Raw genomic sequence first — 24903 nt, 5'->3', positions numbered from 1 at the left:
CGCAAGTGAACAGTTATCAATGGGTCCCACAGGTTAGAGTGATTCGTGCCTGCTTTTCATATCTTGGTCGGTATCTGTCTATCGTCGTTTGCGTTGTTTTCTTGCCTATTATTGTGGTGACTCGAGAAAGGGAGGACCGCAGAGAGAGAGGGGTGGGGACTGGGGGCTTGACTTCCTGTGGGTGTGGCGGCGTTTCGAGGCTATTGAAGTTGTCCAAGAGTTTCCCTTGTTTTTATCACCGTCATCCCATCATCCCATCCCTTTATATACGTTACGATGCGGAGATTCGTAGTGGAAAGGTCTAAAAACTTGATCGCTTCTCTCAGTCGACGCTCGTTTGCTTTTGAGCAGCGGTTCTCTTCATATTCTGATTCCTCCTCCTCCTCTTCCTCCTCCTCCGTCATGTCGTCGACTCAATCCACTTCTCCGGTTACTCTTGAAAGTATCAATCCGAAGGTATCGCCCCTTCTCCCATCCCCAAAATGAACATGTCTGTACCTTCCTGATGGATGACCATATGCCTCCTCGTATATTTCTTCTCCAATCTACATGCCTAATTCACCAATTTTCTTTTAGAATTTTTGTTTTATTGGTTAATTTGTCATGATGTTCAGGGCGTATTCTGTTTAAATGCAACGTCGTTATATTCTTCTTTTGTTTCCATTTGCTGTGTTTTGAACTTTGACTAGAGGCGTAGATTGCTTTTTTCCAAATACGTGGAAGTCTCTAAAAAGGTTTCCCATCTGATTTTGATTACATTTGTTCGGCGATCCTCTGGCCCGACTGGTGAATTTAGGCATTTAATTCATTTGTGTGTACTTGGAATGGAGGGTGTCGTTTCGAATAGATTGAGATGATGGCTGAACCATGTTAATTGGCCTAAGTTTACTCTTTTTTGCTTTTTGGTGGGGAGGGGGGGAGGGGTTTGTTTCTCTGCTTTATTTGTGACATCTGGTTCCTTATTTCTTTCTTTTGCTCATTTGAGGGTTCTCTTCGTTTTTAATGGATCATAAGTACATAACTCCAGCATCGTAGTTGGTGCAGTTGTAACTGCACCCCCCCTTCCCATAAAAAGAAAAAAGTCTGAGTTTCTTGATTAAGGTTTGGTATAATTAGTGGGCTTCAGAATAGAATCTTACTATCCTGTGGTCAGTTTTCACAAAGATGAATGCCTTTATTTTGAAATGGATTCTGAGAGCTGGCTTGAGATCCGGTGGAGCTTGTTTCAGTTTCAAATTTGATTCATTTGTTTATCCTGCTCATTCCTTAAGTTCTCTTGGAACAACTTGTGGCAGTGAGCTTGGTATGCGTTGATTTAGCTTATACATTCATAATATTTTATAAAAACAAAAAGGGTGTAACCAGTGCACGAGGGTCCCACCACTACGGGGTCTAGGGAGGGTCATAATTTGCGCAGCCTTACCCCTGCTTTTCGCAGAGAGGCTGTTCCAGACTCGAACCTTTGACCACTTGGTCACAATGGAGCAACCATTGCGTTCCATCAAGGCCTGCACCAATAATTTTTATATGTATATATATTTTTTTGATAGTATGATCCATTTTGCAGGTTCTAAAATGTGAGTATGCAGTCCGTGGAGCGATTGTTACTCATGCCCAGGTATCATGCAAATGTTAAGACTTAGTTGTCCTAGTTGGTTCTTTTTGGGTTTATTACCTTCATATGCAAATGTATGTCTATATGCACTTTTACATATTTTTTTTCTTCAAAAAATGTATGCATATGTTTGAGTGCCATTGGTTATCCAGCACAGTGACCAATGCCAACCATGCCAGGGGTACATTGATATACAAATTTTATGGATATTTGCATAATTTTAGAATATAATTGTTATATACCAGAAACTGAACAACCAGATTAGAGAGAAGAGAAGAGAAGAGAAGAGAAGAAAGAAGAAGGAGAAAGAGAAGGAGAAGAGGAAGAGACTGCAAACCCCAAGAGAGAGGGGACCTAAGGTAGAACTGATTGTTCTATCTCAGGTCACTTAATGTATTACTTATAATAAAAGGTGTTTTGGACAAAACTGCCCTTACATGAACTTAACACTAAAAGACAGAAAAAAAAATAAAGGAAAAGCCACAAAGACCTATTTTCCCTTACAACTATCGACTTCAACACTCCCCCTCAAGCTGGAGCATATATATCACCCATGCTCAGAACAAGATCGAAAACTAGGAGCAAATAAGGACTTTGTGAACACATCAGCAATTTGATTAGAAGAAGAGACAAACGGTGTCTCAACCAACTTCTTCAAAATGGCGCTACGAACAAAGTGACAATCCACTTTTATATGCTTAGTTCTTTCAAGAAAGACGGGATTACTAGCAATATAGATAGCTGTCTGGTTGTTACAAAACATCTTCATACGGGTTGGAATAGAAAAACCCCTCTCAAGTAGAGGAGACCTAACCCACATCAACTCTATAGTGGTATGGGCCATGGCTCTATACTCCGCTTCAGTACTGGACTTAGCAATCGTGGTCTATTTTTTACTTCGCCACGTAACCAGATTTCCCCCGACAAACGTGCAATATCCAATAATAGATCGACAATCACTAGCTGAACCTGCCCAATCTGCATCAGAGTAGGCAACAAGCTCCATATGCTTATTGGGTCGATAAATCAGCCCCTTCCCAGGGGCCCTCTTCAAATACCAAAGAATCCGAATGGCTACTTCCCAATGAGACTGTTGAAGTACTGTTCATGTGACACTGTTCACGTGAACAGTGATTTGGTTGATATGTCTATCTTCTATTTTCCTAGTCCTAGTTTCTAATTATGTCAAGTCCTAATTCTACTGTGAGTTGTTAGTCTTAGTTTCAGTTTGAGTTGTTAGTTCTAATTCTTTTCCTATTGTAACTTGGAATCCTATCATGATTAGGAATTCCTAATCTGATTAGGAGTTCCCCTTTCAATTTGTAATTTTCCTTCTATTATAAATAGAGGGGTTTTCCTATCAATGAAAACAAGAAGTTATTATTCTCTCATTCTCTCTTTTTCCTCTTCTCTCAAGTTACTGGTTACAGGTCCTAGGTTTTCTACATGGTATAAGAGCTAGGCAATCAGTGACTGATTCTCTCCAAGATTGCCATTTTGAGAGTCGGTTCGGGTTTTTGGTTTGAAGAAGAAAACCCTAGTTCATAGAAAAAGAAGAACTAGGGTTTCATGTACTCAATTCATTTATTCGATTCTAAAAACTCTACATCAGATTTCGAATCTGATTTCTGCTCTTCAGATGAGTTGCAGATTAAATACTGATTTGTTGATCGATTAGTGAAGAACCTGGTTTTGGGCTGTAGTTGCTTCTGAAGAACCTGCTTTCGTTGAAGGTGCAATCTCTTTTTCTCGATTTGACGGTGATCGAGGGGCTGGAGTTCAGGACCTGCCCTATTTTTGCTCAGTTTCTCTTTGCTTATCGTGAGGAAGATCTCTGATTTTCTGGTTTTCGTCTTGTTGAGTGTTGCTTGGCTTAGTTGTTGGATGGGCTCTTGTACTCTGATGTTGGCTATTGATTTCTGGTGGTATCGATTCTTTGCTGGTATTTTGTTGCTGTTGGTTCGATTGAAGCTGTTCTTCCACGGAGTCAAATATTTATCGTTGCTGTTCCCCTACCACCAGATTGGAGTTGCAGATTTTCTATTTAATCTTCGACCTTCTATTTGTAGTTGCATGGAAATCTTCCTTTGCTGGAATCATATCTTTTCTGGTTTTACTGTGAGGTTGAAGTTGCAGCTTTTGTTCCGCCTCCTCCTTTCCCTGCTTTCTGATCTGAGTTTTTGGAGATTACATTAATTTTCTCTATGAGCTGCTGCTGTTTCTGATCGAAGAATCAGTTGGCTGCTGGTTCTTGTTTTCCTCTGTGGCTCGTTTTCCTCTTGTGGTTGGTTCTGTCTCCCATCGTGAGGTTGAACTGTTGAAGACAACGTTATATTGTTTTGGCTGGTTACGTGAGGAAGACATCCAATATCTCAAAGTGGGTTTCCTTTTATGAGTTGGTTTCCTTTTTGGTTACTCTACTTTATTCCTAGCGTTTTATTTTATTCTTTAAGTTCCCTTTTATGTCCTTATCATCTTTTCTTTTCTACCTTTGTCCTTATTTTACTGCTCATTCCAACATTACCCTTTTGCCTTGGGTGGTATTTGTAAGTAGATTTCATCTAAATTATCTACCCAAGAGCCCCTTGACAATTCTGGTTATTTACAAGATTGCCACTCTCCATAGCCATTATTTTACTTATTGCATCCCATTGCTTTTTGTTTAACAAAAAGACCCTTGCAAAATTTTGGTTATTTATGGAACTGCCATTACCTTTGAATACATTCCCCTATTTGACTACCTAATTGACCCTTGAAAATTCTGATTTATTACCAGTTTACCCTTTGGCTTGGATTGTATTTAAAAGTGGATTTCCACCAAATTATAGTCATGCCATCCTTTTTCCAACACCGTTCCCTTTCAATAATTCTAATTCCTTTCATATCCCAAAACATACCTTTGGCATTTACCCATAACACCTTTGGAAACTTCTGGTAAATTACAATTTTGCTATTCCTTCCTTTTTAATTACCCATAGCACTTTTAGAAAATTCTGGAATATTATGTTTTTGCCCTATCTTTTACATTATCTCTGTTATGTCCACGTGTACTACACGTGAGGGGGGGATTATGTACAGTACATCTGCAGACATTGTAGAAGCAGAACTTGCAGGAACACTTGGTGCAAAGCATAAACGATCAGAGTTTTTACCATTGCTAATGGGTATCTACTTTGTTATTGGGTTGAGTTTGCCGTAAGGGGGAGATTAAAGTATTGAAATATTGAAGATATTTGGTTGTTGTCTATTTGAAGACTTTCGATTGGGTTGAAACAGTTTTTTTCCGTTGCCTGATTCAGTTTGTTTTTGCTACTTGCTGCTCTAGTTATTTCACTTCAAGATTTTAAGTCACTATGACAATTTGAGATTCATCACTGGATAGCTATTGAAGATCGTTGAAAGCTGCCTTTTTTGGAAGACATTCCAGTCCCGGTTTGCTGATCATGTCTGTCCAAGTTTTGAAGATCTATTTTTTCAAGTTCTTGAAGGTTTATTTGGGAGCTGCATTCATATGTCAAGCTGGATTCTACTACAACTTCGGTTTTTTTTTTTTTTTCATTTTGTTCAAGTTGGGCATTAGTACCTTGTATGCACCAACTTGAGGGGGAGTGTTAGCATTATTAGGAGTTATTTTTTCTTTAGTTCAAGCTGGATCTTCTTTCTTTACTTATTTGTATAATCCAGCTTGAGGGGGAGTGTTGAAGTACTGTTCATATGACACTGGTCACGTGAACAGTGATTTGGTTGATATGTGTATCTTCTATTTTCCTAGTCCTAGTTGGAGTCCTAGTTTCTAATTATGTCAAGTCCTCATTCTACTGTGAGTTGTTAGTCTTAGTTTCAGTTTGAGTTGTTAGTTCTAGTTCTTTTCCTATTGTAACTTGGAATCCTATCATGATTAGGAATTCCTAATCTGATTAGGAGTTCCCCTTTCTATTTGTAATTTCCCCTGGGCTTTCCTATCAATGAAAACAACAAGTTATTATCTCATTCTCTCTTTTTTCTCTTCTCTCAAGTTACTGGTTACAGATCCTCGGTTTTCTACAGAGACTTACAAGGAGACTGCATAAATTGGCTAAGAACACCAACAACATAAGAAATATCTGGCCTAGTGACTGTCAAATACAGTAACTTCCCAATCAAGCTTCTGTAAGAATGAACATCCTTCAGACTCTCACCATCATCAGAGCCAAACTTGTGATTAGGATCCATAGGAATATCTACTGGTTTTGCAGTAAGCATACCAGTTTCGGTCAAGAGATCTAACACATATTTCCTTTGGGACAGGCTGATTCCCTTTTTACTTCGAATAACCTCAATCCCAAGGAAGTAGTGAGGCTGGCCCAAGTCTTTAGTTTGAAAGTGCTGTTGTAAATAATTTTTTACTTCTTTGATTCCACTCTCATCATTCCCTGACACCATAATGTTATCAACATAAACAACCGGTACAACCAATTTCTCTCCTTGGCGACGACCAAATACAAAATGGTCTGAGAAGCATTGAGTAAAACCAAAGTGAGTCACAACAGAACTAAACTTCTCGAACCATGCATGTGGAGACTGTTTCAGCCATAAATGGCCTTGTGCAGCCTACACACACGACCACTACTCTCCCCTTGAGCAACATAGCCTGGAGGTTGCTCTATATAGACCGCTTCAAGTAGATCACCATAAAGGAAAGCATTCTTGAGTACATGAACATTTACCTTTCCGAGTAGCAATGGGTAAGTGATCAAGATCCGGATCAGCTGGTAAGTCAGGAAGAACAGGTAAGACTGGACCTCCACCAGAGGTTGAAGAAGGTATAGGAAGCGATGCAGAAGGGCCAGTCTGATCTGAATAGAGCTGCCCACAGTGCCTCTTGCACCGATACACCTATACTGGAGAGGTAGACAAGGGAACAGGCAGGAATAGGAGGAGTAGACACAGCTAATGGATCACTGGACATAGTGCGCTGACCAGAAAAATAGGATGTACCTTCAAAAAAGGTGACATCCGCACTCGCAAATTGCCTTCTAGTAAGAGGGTCATAACACCTATATCCCTTCTGGGTTCTAGAGTAACCCAAGAAGACACATTTGGTTGACCTAGGGTCCAATTTATCGCCATGGATATGGAGATTATGAACAAAGCAAACACACCCAAAAACTTTAGGAGGTAGACTAAAACTCGAGACACCGGGAAACAAAATAGAAAAGGGTGACTTGTCACCAATAATAGAAAATGGTATACGGCTAATAAAAAAACAGGTAGTAAGAACTAAAAACTGCATCACACCAAAAATGTTTGGGCACCTACATATGCAACATGAGGGCCCTGGCAACTTCAAGTAAGTGCTTATTTTTCCATTCTGCTACCCCATTATGTTGAGGAGTATAGGAACAACTAGTTTGATGAATCATCCCGTTAGCAACACAAAAAGAAGAGATCTCAGTTTGAACTCCAAAGCAATATTAGATCGAAAAATTTTAACAGAAGCATTAAACTGGGTCTTATTTCATTGCCAAAATTTTGAAACACAGATAAAAATTCTGATCTATCCTTTAAAAGGTACAGCCAAGTAGTTCGGGAATAATCATCCACAAAATGACAAAATAACGAAAACCATGTCTATTGCTTGCACGACAAGGACCCCACACATCTGAATGCACTAAGGACAATAAAGAAGCACTACGGGGCATAGAACGAGAGGGAAAAGTAGCACGGTGATGCTTACCCAACTCGCAGCCCTCGCACTCTAATTTATTTAAAGACTTAAATTGGGGAAAAACAACTTGTAACCCAGATAAAGACAAATGGCCTAACCTACAATGCCATCGAAACGGAGACTCTCCACCAACAGTAGTAACTGTAGCTGAAGCAGATGGGGCAGCACCATGCAAATAATATAGTCCATCTTTCTCACACCCTCCACCAATCGTCTTCCTCATGTGAAGATCCTGAAAAACACAGTAAGAAGGAAAGAAGGTTACAGAACAATTCAAACTTTTAGTAAGTTGACTAATAGAAAGAAGGCTTAAAGGGAATTGGGGAACATGTAAGACAGGAGAAAGAGAAATATTAGAATTAAGAGGAACAATACCATGTCTGGTAACAGGAGTAGAGGAACCATTGGCTACAATAGGGGTATGAGAGCTAGGAGAAATAGGGCTAAAAACATATGACTTACCAGTCATGTGAGCGGAAGCCTCCGAATCAATGATCCAGGTAATGTAGTCCTAGGTAGGAGTAATCCCACTAGGAGCCAGGGTAAGGGGGTCACACACAAGGGCTGGCCAATTGGGCTAGGGTTTAGTAATTTAGGGCAAAACTAGGGTTAGGGTTGGATATTGGGAAAGGGGTTTATAAGGTATTAATGGGCAGGTCTAGGGGGTCAATATGGTATAAAAAGGTTAGGGTTTGGATGAGTTTTGAAATTCTGCAATTTTGGGCAGAATTGAATTTTAGGGTTTTGGGTTTGGGTTTTAATGGATCAAGGAGATGAAGGGGTTAGAGTGGGAGTTTGGGGCTGAAACTTGGATAGAGTGTCAACAATGATGTAAGGGATGTATGCTGAAAGTTTGGTTTGAAACTGATGGACAGATTTGAAGTTATGGAGGTTTCCTAGTAGAAGTAGGAGAGGGGTAAAACTGTGATTTCAGACAATTGGTTGGGTGGATGGTGCTGAAATTTGAATCGAGTCTCTCTTAGGGTTTGAGGAAGATTCGATCAAATTTTTAGCAGGTTCTAATGGTTAGATTTGGCTGGGCAGAATTCTCACAACAATCACCTTGTATGTGACCTTCTAGAAGGAAGAAGAATAGTTGCAGAATTTCTTACTTATTGCAGGTCTGCAATGGCAGCAGCTTTGAAGATGAACAATGGGGTCTCCCTATCTTCACGATGCAAGGAGATAAGTAGCAGCCCTCCCGATCTTCACAATGCAAGGAGTCGATTGGAGATCCACCAATCCCTTCCACCTTGATAAACCCACACTCTCAAGGAGCAATAGTAGCAACAAAGGCAGCAAGCATAAAACTGAGTTTTATTAATCAAATTCGTATCAATGCTGGCCTCCCTTATAAACTTATATAGAAGACTCAAAAATAGAATTAGACACTAAAAAGGAAAGGCCTAACCCAATCCTTAACCTATTAGCTAACTTAAACTGACTAGGAAAATGAAATAGACCCAAAATAGAGTCCTATAACAGCCCAACTAAACAACTAAAAGAAAAACTAATAAAATCACTTAAATTGAACCACTGGTTCGAACCAGCTTTGGACCGGTTCAATTTAAAACATTAAAAACATGAAAATAAACTAAGTATAGGGCTAATCCCGTATGCAACCTATGTACCCATATTTTAGGCCCATTAAAGTGGCCTATTACATAGAAAACCCATGGGATCAAAGGCCCAACATGTATATAACCCAACCCTAGACTTATTCCTAATAAAAGAAGCTGAATTTGGTGATAAATCTGCATCACCAGGGCGTGGAAGTAGTGGAAAAGAGAGCAGCAGGTATACTGCATGAGCTAGAGTGGATGCCCTAGAAGTGGAAGTGGATGACTCCAGATTCTTGATGCGACGCATGAGTTGTTGCATCTCATCACGAATGTTGATAGAAGAATCTCCTACAGTCGAACCAGTCTTAGTATCACTAGGTACAACAATATCAGTACCATCTTCAGAAGTTGCATGATTGGCCAAGTTTTGAGCCCATTCAGGTTTCCCATGCTTGGACCAACAAGTATCAACAGTATGATTAGTCTTCCCATAATTAGAACACAATCGGGCTGCTTTATCAATATGCTGCCCACTAGAAGTACGACCACCAAAGCCACGTCCTCCCCTTGAAACACGGCCTCTACCACGGCCTTTAGTAGTAGTGAAAGCTGAATTTTCCTTGGGTTAGTTTCAGGCTTGGAACTAGGAGAAAAAATACGCTGCAGCCGAGAAAAAGTGTCATTCAATGTAGGGATAGATTCACTGGCCAACAGATGTCCTTTAACAGCCTTAAGACTAGGACTTAAGCCAGCCAGAAACTTAGAGACAAAGAACTCATTCCTTTGAGCCTTCAACTTTTCAATGTCAGTAGTAAGAGGCTGGAAAACATTCAACTTCAACCATGCCCTTAAAGGCACTGTAATAGTTTTGGAGAGGCTTGTCTCCCTGCTGAAACTGAAACAATTTCTCATAAAGATCGAAGATCTGTGTCATACTCTTCTCTTGAGAGTATGTCTCCTTGAGGTCATCCCAGACTCCCTTCGTCGTGGTGTGAAACATAACATTCGCAGTGATATCTGGCTCCATGCTGTTCCATAACCAAAATAAAATAATTGCATTCTCCTTATTCCAAGTGTTGTAGTCTTTAGAATCAGGTTCTGGAGGAGGAGAGGTTATGTAGCTAAGCTTGTCCTTAGCTATTATGTAAACTTGGACAGCCTATGCCCACAATAAGTAGTTGGAATTCCCCTTCAACTTTATGGATGTAATCTGAACATTAACATTGTCGTGGAGAGTCTTCGAATCAGTCATAGTAGATAAGCTTCAAACAATCGATAGAACAAGCACAGGGTAATTGATTCTGAAGTAATAGAAGTAGAGGATCAGCAACCAATAACAGCAACTGATAATAAAGGACAGCCAAATGCAGAAGGAAAAGGAGTAATGGGCAGCAACAACCCCACACTAGACAGCAGCAACACCACACTCGATAGAGGCAGCCAAGGCAGGGAACAAAGCAGAATCGATGTCAGGGTTATTGGGAGGAAGAAGAAAACCTTCAAACAAGCAGCACCATCACTTGAAATAGGTTACAATAACCCCCAGAAGCATGAGCATCATGTAGAAGCAGGCCTGAACCATAGAACATCAAACCAAACCTTCCTAGAGAAAATCGATTATTGTCAGGGTTTTATCCTGACATCGATTTCAGCAGTCTTCAAAAATAGTTGAGGGAGAACTCCAAGTAGTCATCAAATAAGGTAGATAGCAGTAGAAATCACTCCATTAATTCTTCAAAGGAATGGAATTACATCATAGAAGGAGCAGCTATAGGTGGCTGCACACCACAAGCATAAATCGATTAAAGAAAACCAGAAGAAGATCGTGAGAAGGTATTCCAATCTGATTAGATAAGCTCTGATACCATGTTATAATACCAGAAACTGAACAACCAGATTAGAGAGAAGCGAAGAGAAGAAAGAAGAAGGAGAAAGAGGAAGAGAGTGCAATCCCCAAGAGAGAGGGGACCTATGGTAGAACTGAATGTTCTATCTCAGGTCACTTAATGTATTACTTATAATAAAAGGTGTTTTGGACTGCCCTTACATCAACTTAACACTTAAAGACAGAAATAAAAATAACGGAAAAGCCACACAGACCTATTTGCGCTTACAACTATCAATTTCAACACTAATTATAAGGAGAAAATTAAAAAGAAATGGAAAAAAAATTCTTGTATCTGTAAAGAATTCATGACAGTAAGGATTGAAAGGACAACTCGAAAATTAAAAAATGCGAAGTGAGTAGAGTCAGTGATTAACTAAGAATTCTTGAATAGAAGAAAGTGTGTGCATATATGTGTCTATGAATCTAGAAGAGGTTACGGGAATATTGCAAGATGTACAGGTGGATGTAAATGTAGAAGTGATAAAAACCATCACGCCTTCATGGGCATTTTGATGGAGAATTTGTGTACCAGAACTGGCAGCAGTGATATCTTATATAGTTTTCTGAAGTTTTGGTTATTTCTTAATCAAGAATGGATGGACCTTACTGAGTGTAGGAAGGATAAGCTGATTCAAGAAAAGTGAGTTTTAGTTTTCTGGTAGTCTATCAAAATTTTCCATCTGATGCAATGTGTCCCTACATACCAAAAAATGGGGAAGATGATGGTGGATGCTTTCTCAAATTAAATCTTGTGTTTTTCCCTTGTTTCTACAGAAACATGTATTCATTTTATGAAAATTTTTTTTTTTAATTTTTTTTTTTGTGTGATTGGAATCAATACACATGGAACCTGCATTTTGAGTGACTAAAACAGATAAGGATAAGGTTCTTTTTGCCTATATGGAATAAATTAGGGGATTTTATTTATATGCAATTCTTTTACAGGCCTTGTATAGTATAAATGTATAATGGACCTCTTTTGCTGATAAAATTACCTCTCACCCTTTTAATTATAGTTTCCTGGGAATGCAAAATGCAGTGAGTTCTTGGTGGCATAGTATGAGCCCGTGATCCATACGGCCATTGAAGTTGTGCCATTGCAGGAAGTATCAGCACATACTGTAGTTTTGACACAACTTTAAACCAGTAGATTTGAGTCAGATGATACCACTCCTTAAAAGTTGCAGAATCCGGAGTCTGAATCACTAAATAGTTGTGGTAGGCTATATATATGTTCTACTGGGGGCATGGAGGTATGCACAAATCCCTGTGTACATGAAGGTGTGTTAGATTTGGATCGATCCAAATCAGGATATCCATTAGAACAAAACCCATTTCCTGTGCTGAATTTTCTTCGTTCAGTTAGAAAGTGATCACATTAATTGTTAAATAACTTGTAGAATATATCTAAGAAACCTGCCTTTTAAACCTCAAACTGAGATCTACATATGTATATTTGTGTTTTGGAATTTTGACTATAAAAGGCCCCTATAATCATCACGGAAAACAGGTGTCCAAACCTCTGATATTCCTGTCTGGTAGTACGGATGGTCTCGCTATACACAGCTGTAGACATCAAATCAGTGGGTGCAGAAATGTTGGTATCCATTGGGTCAAACCAACCCAATTAGATTATCCAGGTAAATTTGACTGTTGTGACCTATGCAGAAAAAAATTTTAATTTACATTAGTATTCCTATTAGGTAAAAGGTATTTACATAGTTACGTATATAACACTTTAGAATAAATGGAACTTCTTCTTGGGTCCATTCTGTATTTAGACGTGAATTTTAATGTAGATTTTACACATGTTTGGCCATATGATATTGTTATGAAATATATAGAGAGAAAAGAGTTGTTTATAGCTTGGATCAATCATCTTAGCAATATGAATTTTAGAAGGACTGGATTTGTTGAATCTGAATATGGCTGTTAGTATCAAGTTCATCTTACAGAGAGCTCTCTTGAATTATATTTTTTACAGCATTTGCAACAAGAATTACAAACAAAGCCAGGTTCTCATCCGTTTGATGAGGTGGGTTCCTCTTTTATTTTCCTTCTCAATATTTTTCATCAGAATTGATTTTGTTACATTGCTTGCTTATCCTTGGGGTGAAACTTTACTTTTTTAGATCTGAATACTCATGTAATGCTCTGAGACACATGGTTCATTTAAAGAAGCAAGTGAATTATTACTGGATAGATCTCAGCCTAAAGATCATATAGGCTGCCCTCATATATATATATATATATACATTTCCTTTAGGTAATTTATGCCAATGCTGAGGATTTAGAATCAAGCCAGTACTAGTTACCGTGATGATGCAGTTGCCTTAGCCTGGCTGGATCAACATGACCCACTTTGGAAGCCCAAACCAAGGACTGTTCCTAAACCGGTTTTCTGGTCGGGCAAGGATTGGTAGTTCACTCAGGATGCAATATTTAGTTGGTTTATTTTATTTCATGGGTAAATTACGTAGGATCATCTTAGGAAGTTTCCTTTCTTTAGCTATGGTCTATTTTAGTAGTTTCCATTTTGGGTTGTTTTTATTTTAGTTAGGTTTCTATTCCTATTCAAGGCTATTCTCTATTTATTCATTGTAATCATGGGAGAGAACAGAATTGAAGATTTGATTAATGGAAGTTCTTTGTGAAGCTTTGTGAGTGTGTGTGTATGTGAACGTGAGTTCCCCCTTCCCTTTCCCCTCTTTCTCATTCTTCTATTGCTCTTCTATTGTTCTCTCTGTGAAGCCCACCATAGCAGATCACCCCCTTGGTCTGCATTATCTGGTATCAGAGCAAAGATCCATCTACTTCCTTGTCTATCTCTCTCATCCCATTCTTATTCTTCTCTACCCCCTAGCTTTCGTTACTGTTCTGCGACCAGCAGCAGTGAAGGAAAAAAAAAAGAAGCAATCCCATCCACACCGTCTCACTAAAACCCAACCCATTGAAACCTAAACCCATCCCTCCCTTTTACATCCGCTGAAACCCTACCCCAGCCCATCCTTGCGATTCCCACAAAAAAAAAAAAAAAGCAGACTCTCTCCTTCCGCCGACTCACCCCACCCCTGCGATTCCCACTGACAAACCCCCAATCCCATTTCTTTCGATTCCCTAAGCATAATCCCCACTTCCTTGGTTCCGCCAGAACCGAAAAAAAAAGGTGCAGAGAGAGGAGAGAGTGCGAGACAGAGAAAGAAGAAGAAAAGAGAGGGCAGAGACAGAGAACATAACAAAAAAAAAAAAAAAAAAGAAGAAAAATTACATACCTGGCTTCTGGTGTTCCGACTTCCCGCTGCCATTCGACTCCCTCAATCGCAGTCACCGTCTTCCCCTTGGAGTCGAAGTCGCACACAATTCTGCCAAAGTTTCCCTGCTTAAGCCATTTTTTTTCGCACTGTGTGAGTAACAAAGTCCAATTCCCAATGGTAAACACCACCCCCACGATCCTCCTTTTTGTCCCTTTTCTTTACTTTTTTTTCCTTTCCTAAACTGCCCCTTTTTCCACTTACCCCTTCTGTCCCATATTCTAATTTGTTTCCATATTTAGCCCTCTCCTATATGTTATACTTGTGCTTATCATTGAAATTTCCATATTTACACTTCTGCCATCCACTGATAAATTTCCATTTATTTACTGTTTTGCCATTCACCTTTTGTCTTTAGGTGTTCTCTTTCTTTAGCATAACCATGGTAACCAATAGTGAACTTCACCAACAGTTAAATTCTTATAAGGCTGAAACAGACGTCAAATTGGACACTCTCACCACCACTGTTAATTCCATTCAGACAATGATGGAATCTATGCAAGCTTCTATTGATCGATTGGTGGCTTCTGAGAAAGGAGAGAGTCCCATGCTATCTGTGGATTCTTCCAATTACACCCCACCACCACCACCACCACTACCACCATATGGGGTTACCATATGGGGTTGGACAATATGAAGGAGTAGACAGAGCAGCAAGGTTGGAAGTCATTGATTTTTATGGGGACCACAACCCGGAGCAAAATCTTGACTGGGTTCATAGCTTGGAAATTTTGTTTAGGTGGTACAATTGGACAGAGGCCAGGAAACTGATATTTGTAGAGGGTAAGTTGAAAGGTACGGCCCGAGTTTGGTGGATCAAACACCAACAACAGAACCATACTCGAGGTCTTGGCCAAGATACTACATGGGCTGAGATGCGAACTGCAATGGACTGAAGATTCCAACTGAATGATTACAAGCAGCGTGTACACCTCAAATTTGTGTGATTGAGACAGGAAAGTTTGTCAGCTGAGGAGTATGTGGCCAAGTTCTATTACTTCGCCACTTGATCTGGGTTTGAGTGGGACGAGGAAGTCTTAGTGGCGTAATTCCGTAATGGCTTGCATCCACAAATCAGTGCCGCACTAGCCGCCAGTAGACTACCTACTATGGAGGAAGCAGTTCAGGTGGCCTATTAGGTTGAGGAAAATTTGAAGAAACCTCACAATCGAAGAAATTTTACTGACACATATTCTAGAGGTGATAGCTTTCGCTCATAACAGTCTTGTTTTTAGGAGAAGTCAGCTTCGGTTAACAAACCACAGGCTAGTGGTTCTTTTGGGCACCTACACGACCGTTCGTCCTTACTCCCCACCTCGGCGAGGCTCAGATAGACCTTATTCTCCACCTCGACGTGGATATGATAGACATTCGGTGATGTCAAAAGCAGCTATTCAGTGCTTCACTTGCAAGGGGTATGGCCATATGACTACTCAGTGCCCTAACCAGTTGGTAGCCCACATTGACAAGGACAATTTTATACCATTTAATCCAAAGGAGAAACAGCCCACTGGGACAGTCAATCTAGTGGCTGAACATGAGCGTGAGCCTAGTGAGGTCGATGATGATGATAGTGATGGTGAGCGTCAGTATTGCTATGTTATTCGCCTCCTCTTGGCTACGCAGAAAGTTTCCAATGAGGAAGATAAAGATTGGCGTCGAAACAGTATTTTTCAGCCTAGGGTGCGATGCAATGACAAACTATATGATATGGTGATTGATTCAGGCAGTTGCACCAATGTTGTCGCTGAAGATGCTGTTCGCAAGTTAGGTTTAAAGAAGGAACCTCATCCGAATCCCTACAAGGTTGCATGGGTTAACAACACAAACCTCAAGGTTAATGAAAGGTGTTTGCTCACATATTCTATTGGTGGACTGATTGATCAAGTGCAGTGTGATGTCCTCCCTTTGAAAGTCTGCCACATTATTTTGGGACGCCCTTGGTTGCATGACAAGAAAGCCAAGCACTGTGGTTATGAGAATACATATTCCTTTCAGTATGATGAACTTGAGATGAAATTCCTCCCAGCTAAGGATCTTCCATCTATCAAAACTCAAGAATATAGTTGGTACATTTCTCCTACGGCGAGTTGACTCAGACGGCATTCTTGGAACCTATCCGAACTCGTCGGAATCGAGTTCTTTTCAGAGGAGGAAAGCTGATGCAGTTGCCTTAGCCTGGCTGGACCAACATGGCCCACTTTGGAAGCCCAAACCAAGGACTGGTCCTAAACCGGTTTTCTGGTCTGGCAAGGGTTGGTAGTTCACTTACGATGCAATATTTAGTTGGTTTATTTTATTTCATGGATAGATTACATAGGAGCATCTTATGTAGTTTCCTTTCTTTAGCTATGGTCTATTTTAGTAGTTTCCATTTTGGGTTGTTTCCAATTTAGTTAGGTTTCTATTCCTATGCAAGGCTATTCTCTACTTATTCATTGTAATCGTAGGAGAGAACCGAATTGAGGATTTGATTAATGGAAGTTCTTTGTGAAGCTTTGTGAGAGTGTGTGTGTGTGAACGTGAGTTCCCGCTTCCCTTTCCCTCTTTCCCATTATTCTATTGCTCTTCTATTGTTCTCTCTATGAAGCCCACCATAGCAGATCACCCCCTTGGTCTGCATTATCTGGTATCAGAGCAAGGGTCCATCTCCTTACCTGTCCTTCTCTCTCATCCCATTCTTCGTCTTCTCTACCCCTATCTTTCGTTACAATTCTGCGACCAGCAGCAGTGAAGAAAAAAAAAAAAAGCAATCCCATCCTCACCGTCTCACTAAAACCCAACCCATTGAAACCTAAACCCATCCCTCCCTGTTACATCCACTGAAACCCTACCCCAGCCTATCCTTGCGTTCCCACACACAAAAAAAAAAAAGGCAGTCACTCCTTCCGTCAACCTACCCACCCCTGCGATTCCCACCGACAAACCCCCAATCCCATCTCTTTCGATTCCTTGAGCATAATCCCCACTTCCTTGGTTCCGCTAGAACCGGAAAAAAAAAAGGTGCAGAGAGAAGAGAGAATGCGAAACAGAGAAAGAAGAAGAGAAGGGAGGGCAGAGACAGAGAACATAACAAAAAAAAAAAAGAAGAAAAATTACAAACCTGGCTTCTGGTGTTCTGACTTCCCGCTTCCATTCGACACCCTCAATCGCAGTCACCGTCTTACCCTTGGAGTCGAAGTCGCACACGATTCTGCCAAAGCTTCCTTGTTTCCGCCATTTTTTTTGCGCTATGTGAGTAACAAAGTCCAATTTCCAACGGTAAACACCATCCCCACGATCCTCCTTTTTGTCCCTTTTCTTTACCTTTTTTCCTTTCCTAAACTGCCCCTTTTTCCACTTACCCCTTCTATCCCATATTCTAATTTGTTTCCATATTTAACCCTCTCCTATGTTATACTTGTGCTTATCATAGAAATTTCCATATTTACACTTCTGCTATCCACTTGTAAACTTCCATTTATTTACTATTTTGCCATTCACCTTTTGTCTTTAGGTGTTCTCTTGCTTTAGCATAACCATGGTAACCAATAGCGAACTTCACCAACAGTTAAATTCTTATAAGGTTGAAACAGATGCCAAATTGGACACTCTCACCACCACTGTTAATTCCATTCAGACAATAATGGAATCTATGCAAGCTTCGATTGATCGATTGGTGGCTTCTGAGAAAGGAAAGAGTCCAATGCTATCTGTGGATTCTTCTAATTACACCCCACCACCACCACCACTACCACCATATGGGGCTGGGCAATATGAAGGAGTGGACAAAGCTGCAAGGTTGGAAGTCATTATTTTTATGGGGACCACGACCCGTAGCAATATCTTGACTGGGTTCATAGCTTGGAAATTTTCTTTTGATGGCACAATTTGACAGAGGCCAGAAAATTGATATTTGCAGAGGGTAAGTTGAAAGGCACGGCCCGAGTTTGGTGGATCAAACACCAACAACAGAACCGTACTCGAGGTCTTGGCCAAGTTACTACATGGGCTGAGATGCGAACTGCAATGGACTGAAGATTCCAACCGAATGATTACAAGCAGCGTGTACACCTCAAATTTGTGCAATTGAGACAGGAAAGTTTGTTAGTTGAGGAGTACGTGGCCAAGTTCTATTACTTCGCCATTGGATCTGAGTTTGAGTGGGACGAGGAAGTCTTAGTGGTGCAATTCCGCAATGGCTTGCATCCACAAATCAGTGCCGCACTTCCCGCCAGTAGACTACCTACTATGGTGGAAGCAGTTCAGGTGGCCTATCAGGTTGAGGAAAATTTGAGGAAATCTTACAATCGAAGAAATTTTACTGACACATATTCTAGAGGTGATAGCTTTCACCAACAACAGTCTTCTTTTCAGGAGAAGTCAGCTTCGGTTAACAAACCACTGGCTAGTGGTTCTTCTGTGGCACCTACACGACTGGTTCGTCCTTACTCCCCACCTCGGCGAGGCTCAGATAGACCTTATTCTCCACCTCGACGTGGATATGATAGAAATTCGGTGATGCTAAAAGCAGCTATTCAGTGCTTCACTTGCAAGGGGTATGGCCATATGACTGCTCAGTGCCCTAACCATTTGGTATCCCACATTGACAAGGACAATTTTATACCATTTGATCCAAAGGAGCAAAGGCCCACAGGGACGGTCAATCTAGTGGTTGAACATGAGCATGGGCCTACTGAGGTTGATGATTATGATAGTGATGGTGAGCGTCAGTATTGCTATATTATTAGCCCCCTCTTGGCTACGCAGAAAGTTTCCAATGAGGAAGATAAAGATTGGCGTCGAAACAGTATTTTTCAGACCAGGGTGCGATGCAATGACAAATTATGTGATATGGGGATTGATTTAGGCAGTTGCACAAACGTTGTCGTTGAAGATGCTGTTTGCAAGTTGGGTTTAGAGACGGAACCTCATCCTAATCACTACAAGGTTGCATGGGTGAACAACACAAACCTCATGGTTAATGAAAGGTGTTTGCTCACATATTCTATTGGTGGACTGATGGATCAAGTGCAGTGTGATGTCCTCCCTTTGAAAGTCTGCCACGTTCGTTTGGGACGCCCATGGTTGTATGACAAGAAAGCCAAGCATTGTGGTTTTGAGAATACATATTCCTTCCAGCATGATGGACATGAGATGAAATTCCTCCCAGTTAAGGATCTTCCATCTATCAAAACTCAAGAAGACAGCTGGTGCATTTCTCCTACGGTGAGTTGACTCAGACGGCATTCTTGGACCCTATCTGAACTCGTCGGAGTCGAGTTCTTTTCAGAGGAGGAGAGCTGATGTAGTTGCCTTAGCCAGGCTGGACCAACATGACCCACTTTGGAAGCCCAAACCAAGGACTGGTCCTAAACCGGTTTTCTGGTCTGGCAAGGGCTGGTAGTTCACTTAGGATGCAATATTTAGTTGGTTTATTTTATTTCATGGGTAGATAAGTAGATTACGTAGGAGCATCTTAGGTAGTTTCCTTTCTTTAGCTATGGTCTATTTTAGTAGTTTCCATATTGGGTTGTTTCTATTTTAGTTAGGTTTCTATTCCTATGCAAGGCTATTCTCTATTTATTCATTGTAATCGTAGGAGAGAACAGAATTGAAGATTTGATTAATGAAAGTTATTTGTGAAGCTCTGTGAGAGTGTGTCTGTGAGCGTGAGTTCCCCCTTCCCTTTCCCCTCGTTTTCATTCTTCTATTGCTCTTCTATTGTTCTCTCTGTGAAGCCCACCATAGCAGATCACCCCATTGGTCTGCATTACATGAATAATGGCTGAATTAGCAGTCATCCTAACTTTTAAACTGTTCAACTTACACCATTCACAAGAAGGGATGGTGAACCTTAATGCCACGCTCTCACTCGAGCCTATTAACTTGGTTAATGGAACTTCCATCAAGGATGGTCGAACCATCGAACTGATGGCCTGGAAAGCTGGTTTATTAACGATCGGCATCTGGACTATGCTTACTCTGTTTGTGTATTCGGTACAAATGTTGGTGGAGAATAGTGAATGAAAACATTGTAACTTGCTAACAGCAAGTTTTGATAATATATATAACCCATTACAATCTTAGTACAGGCCAGAAAGCTACCATTTTATTTGTGATACACATTCACCTTTGTTAATACATATATCAAAGTATTTATATGTTTAAAATTTAAGCCTTAGGAGTCAAAGCCATCTTGATCTGCCACCAGCCCAACTGGTTTAACAGGGGGGTCATGACCTGGCCTCAAGAATGGGTCAGTAGGTGGTATAAGTTACAGGACATTGTATTAAATTGTACATGGACTCATATTCTGGCCTGAAAATCTACAACATTATTTGCTTTTGAAAGTATAAACATGTCAGATAAATGTTCCTCTGCTTAACTGAGATTATTCTTTTGCAGATACTTTACTGCAACATTGGGAACCCACAATCTCTTGGTCAGCAGCCAATTACCTTTTTCCGTGAGGTTAGTTAATTGCATTTCATTGCAGTTGTTGTTTGTGGATCCTCTTGACCAATCCTTAACAATAGGCATCTCTTTGTCTGTCAGGTTCTTGCACTATGTGATCACCCAAACATTTTGGACAGAAGTGAAACACAGGGCTTGTTCAGGTACATGGAAAGATTTTCCAAGAGAGATGTTTAGGACTGGCTGGTTTATATTCATATTGCCAAACTCCTAAGATGTGGTGATGATTCTTCCCAAGCTTTAAAATTGTATGACTTGCATACTTCTTCGAAGATATTGGAGATTAAAATTTATTCTACTGGTCCCACCTATAGGCTTTTCATGACATATGGAATGGTTTATTCCAAAAGTCCTTAAAGCTCAAAGGTCATAGGGCTCATTGCCCAAGGTTTTCATATGATCTTAAGAGAGTAAATTCATTTAACAAATGGAAGGGTAGCGTACTAGCGTGGGAAGGAATCTTCACACCACACCAATTAGTCTTCACAAAACCGTATCATCCTTTTGGGGCCCATGTTTTCAAAATAGATGAAATAAAAAACCAGCTACATGTGGGGCCCTTGCTTTTGGTGAGAGGGTGTGCGAAAGATTCCCCACATGGACAGTGTGCGGATCTTGTCTGAATCATATGATTTGAAGGCTTGATTGAATAATTTCGGAATTCAACCGTATGAGTTGTCATTTGTCAAAGAAGACTTGGATTTTTTAACCCAAAGAAAACTTTGATGTTTGAGAAAAACATTATATCCTCTTCTTTTGTGTGTGTGTGTGTGTTATCTGGTTTGAAATAAAACGAAGCAGGCTTCATGAAAAACTCAGTTTGGCAAGGCCAACTTGGTTTTAGGTTTCATATGGTGAATTGGTGAGCCATTGGCAGGTTTGGGTTTTGCCATGAAGGACCAAAAGTATTTGTAGCTTGTATTCACTCTAACTCCCCCTTTCCCTGGACTCCTACAGTGTACTCAGTTCTAATTCTACCATTCCTAGTCTTGCCACTTGTCCATCTCAACATCCTGCTACATTTATTTTATATTTGAATGTATATATTATTGACTTGTTTTCGAATCCATATGCATAAAATTTACTTTCTGAATATTTTGGTTATTTCTTAATCAACTCCACTTGTAAAACTTCCTTCAAGTCAAACTCCAAAGTCAAATTAGCTATGTTATAAAGCCATAAATGAGAAAAGCTAAATTTGAAAATTTTCATCTCGAAGAAATACCTTTAAATTGGTGGACCAAATGCTGAGCCATTTTAGCCTACATTTCATGGATCCAATGCTTAAACCATCCTGTCCTGATGGTTCAGACTGTAACCATTCCTGTTTGAGAAAGGAAATATATTTTGGTAGATGTACGTGTCCAGAAGTGCAGTTGCGGCTTGGTGGTACTGTGTGCAACTTGTGTAAGGTTTCAGGCTAAAATTGAATGGAGCTTGCATAGGTTTCTAAAATCTAAGTGAAGTCTGTATCATATAAGTTAGAAATGCCATGTCCAGTCCTGATGGTCTGGCTTGTTTCTTTAGCAGTCTGGGTGAGTGGGCTTGTTAATCACAACCAGTTAAGAACTCCAAAAATAAATGACCATCATTTGCAATACCAAATTTCAGTAAACAATCCATTGTTTTGTGAGTTCCTAGTTAGTAGACTCCAGATCACTATGTAGAAGCTTCCATATCAATCTGATAAATATAAAAAGATATTGTTATGTGCCTAATGGGCCCACTCTAGTGTATGGGCGCTAGATTGGGCCATCCTAGTATGGGATAGGTTAAAGGGCTTGATATAATGCGTTCATCGGCTTTGGAGCTTTTGGCGTATTGGTCAAGTACCTAACAGTTATTCTAGCACCTATTTTCTATCTTTACTTTCTTCTTTAAATAAAAAAATTGATAATTACTCTATTATTTCATATGCATTGTTGCAGTGCGGATGCCATAGAGCGAGCTTGGAAGATTCTAGACCAAATTCCAGGAAGAGCAACAGGCGCATATAGCCACAGTCAGGTAACGATAACACTGTCCACAGCATTGTAAATTACTAATGAATTACTCCTGACATGAAGTTTTAAAATCATGTTCTTCCAATCTCAGGGTATCAAGGGCTTACGTGATTCAATTGCAGCTGGAATTGCGGCTCGTGATGGTTTTCCTGCTGATCCAAATGATATTTTCTTAACTGATGGTGCAAGTCCTGGGGTAACTTTCAGAATTTCTCCCTTCTTGTTTCCTACTAGTCCGATCATAGATAGGTTGGAGGGAACTTCAATTGATAATTTCTTGTTTTCTTCTCAGGTACATACGATGATGCAGTTGCTGATAAGGTCGGAGAAAGATGGCATTCTTTGCCCCATCCCTCAGTACCCTCTGTACTCTGCTTCAATTGCCCTTCATGGTGGCACTCTTGTATGTTTATCCAGAAATGCATAGAATTTGGTAGTTTGGTTACTCTTTTTTGGCTGCCTTAATATCAAAGCCTCAACTGAGCCATTTGCCAATTGAATTAACCTGTTTTGGCTGGGAAGTCTTATTTCTCATTTAATCCCAATTATAACAATGATGAGAATAACCACTGGAGAAACTTGCTTTGTTCTTCTTAGGTGCCATACTATCTTGATGAAGCAACAGGTTGGGGTCTGGAGATATCAGAGCTTAAGCAACAATTAGAAGATGCCAAGTCCAAGGGTATTACTGTTAGGTCATTAGTGGTGATAAATCCAGGCAACCCAACTGGGCAGGTAAGATATGACATTTCTTTAATCTTTTTTTTTCTTTTCAATGGTGCAAGACATTGAGAACTTTCCTCATGGAAGCTTGTTTTGATTTTGTTTAATTGTATGGTTTCTACCTGTGTTATCAGTTTAATGTGTTTTCTTGTTTGTTCTATTCTCCAGGTTCTTGCCGAGGACAATCAGCGGGAAATTGTGGAATTCTGCAAGAAAGAAGGTCTTGTTCTCCTTGCAGATGAGGTGGGTATCTACGAAGAGCTTCAAGTCTTTACAGTTGTACCTTATATCAAACTATCTCCAGTTGTTGTCTCACTCCCTTTGATGGATGAGTTAATTATTTACTTGGTTGCCACCTTCTAGAAACTGCAGTTTGACATTGTTCTTGTAGTTCGGAATAATACCAGTCTAAATCAAACTGATGGATGAGTTAATCATTTGTTTGGTCACCTCATCAAGAAACATGCTTTTTACTTCAGTGGTCATTAACGCATGCATTATGGACTTGAACTTTCACAGGTATACCAAGAAATTGTTTATGTTGCAGACAAGAACTTTCACTCATTCAAGAAGATTTCTAGGTCAATGGGGTACGGTGAGGAGGATGTCTCTTTAGTATCATTCCATTCAATTTCTAAAGGTATGTGTTTCTCATCTTTCAGACAGATCAGAAAGCTAAAAATTGAAAGAAAAAGATTTCTTTTCTTAAGAATTAAATATATCTGAATTTTATTTTCTACTTTAGGATATTATGGGGAGTGTGGTAAAAGAGGAGGTTACATGGAGGTTACTGGTTTTCGAGCTGATGTAAGGGAACAGATTTACAAATTGGCATCTGTAAACCTCTGTTCAAACATCTCTGGTCAGATTCTTGCAAGCCTTGTCATGAACCCTCCAAAGGTAGTATTCTGTTATATATATTTTTCTTTTTCGTATGCCTGATTTAGGCTTGAAAAATAATAACATGATTGCTACTGTAGTGCCATCATTATTGTTGTAACCAAATTGTGGACTTTGATTCATCAGATTTTCCTATATGTGATGAGGTTTTCAGTTAGTCAAGTTTCCTCAGGTTTATGGAAGTTTGAGTTTCTTAATTTTCAGGGATCAATCTGCTTCCATGCCCAAGTTTACATTTCCAGTTGCATTTTAGATGGGACACTAACTATAAGCATTCTCTGCAGGTTGGAGACGAGTCATTTGAATCTTTTGCTGCTGAGAAAGATGGAATTCTCGCATCATTAGCAAGACGTGCAAAGGTTAGCTAAACAAAGCAACCTAATTATATATTATGATACCCCAAGGACTGGTGACATGATAAGGAAAATTATTGGTTCCCCTAGCTGTGAGTGTTTAACCTGAGGTGCATAATGTGACATATTTTCAAGCTCTTTTGAATTGGAAAGTTATCTAAAGGATTTGATCGAGATAACCTGGTGGTTGCTACAATTAAATGATACGGAAGCCAGATTCACCTATTTTGAAACTCTATCCAGCTCTTGAGGACCTCCAGCTGGGTTTAACCTAAGGTTCTAAATCTCAGTTTCAAGGCCGGTTTCAACCCTGGCCGAAACCGAGATTTCCAAGGTTTTGACTGGAACTTGGTTGAAACCTGGTATTTTTCTGGCCAAACTTGAA

At 40.0% G+C, this 24903-nt stretch overlaps 1 protein-coding gene across 2 annotated transcripts in view; it reads left to right on the top strand.

The window, feature by feature from the left end:
• The first annotated feature begins 261 nt into the window (after nucleotides 1–261).
• LOC122669085 (alanine aminotransferase 2-like) overlaps nucleotides 262–24903 on the top strand; it is a 30415-nt gene continuing 5773 nt past the window's right edge. Inside the window, exons 1-13 of one of the 2 annotated variants that reach the window (XM_043865737.1) lie at nucleotides 262–456; nucleotides 1568–1618; nucleotides 12757–12807; nucleotides 20471–20536; nucleotides 20621–20682; nucleotides 22468–22546; nucleotides 22634–22738; nucleotides 22835–22945; nucleotides 23140–23277; nucleotides 23434–23508; nucleotides 23785–23905; nucleotides 24011–24165; nucleotides 24450–24524. In XM_043865737.1, coding sequence (XP_043721672.1) covers nucleotides 277–456; nucleotides 1568–1618; nucleotides 12757–12807; nucleotides 20471–20536; nucleotides 20621–20682; nucleotides 22468–22546; nucleotides 22634–22738; nucleotides 22835–22945; nucleotides 23140–23277; nucleotides 23434–23508; nucleotides 23785–23905; nucleotides 24011–24165; nucleotides 24450–24524 — 1269 coding nt within the window. In that variant the 5' untranslated portion in view covers nucleotides 262–276. Of the gene's footprint in view, nucleotides 457–1567; nucleotides 1619–12756; nucleotides 12808–20470; nucleotides 20537–20620; nucleotides 20683–22467; nucleotides 22547–22633; nucleotides 22946–23139; nucleotides 23278–23433; nucleotides 23509–23784; nucleotides 23906–24010; nucleotides 24166–24449; nucleotides 24525–24903 lie in introns of both variants that reach the window. The other variant, XM_043865736.1, reaches the window with a different exon arrangement.

This window comes from Telopea speciosissima, chromosome 7 (genome assembly GCF_018873765.1).
Source record: "Telopea speciosissima isolate NSW1024214 ecotype Mountain lineage chromosome 7, Tspe_v1, whole genome shotgun sequence".
Classification (NCBI taxonomy): Eukaryota; Viridiplantae; Streptophyta; class Magnoliopsida; order Proteales; family Proteaceae; genus Telopea; species Telopea speciosissima.
The sequence above is the reverse complement of the archived record's forward strand: the minus strand, read 5'-3'. Positions and strand labels throughout refer to the sequence as shown.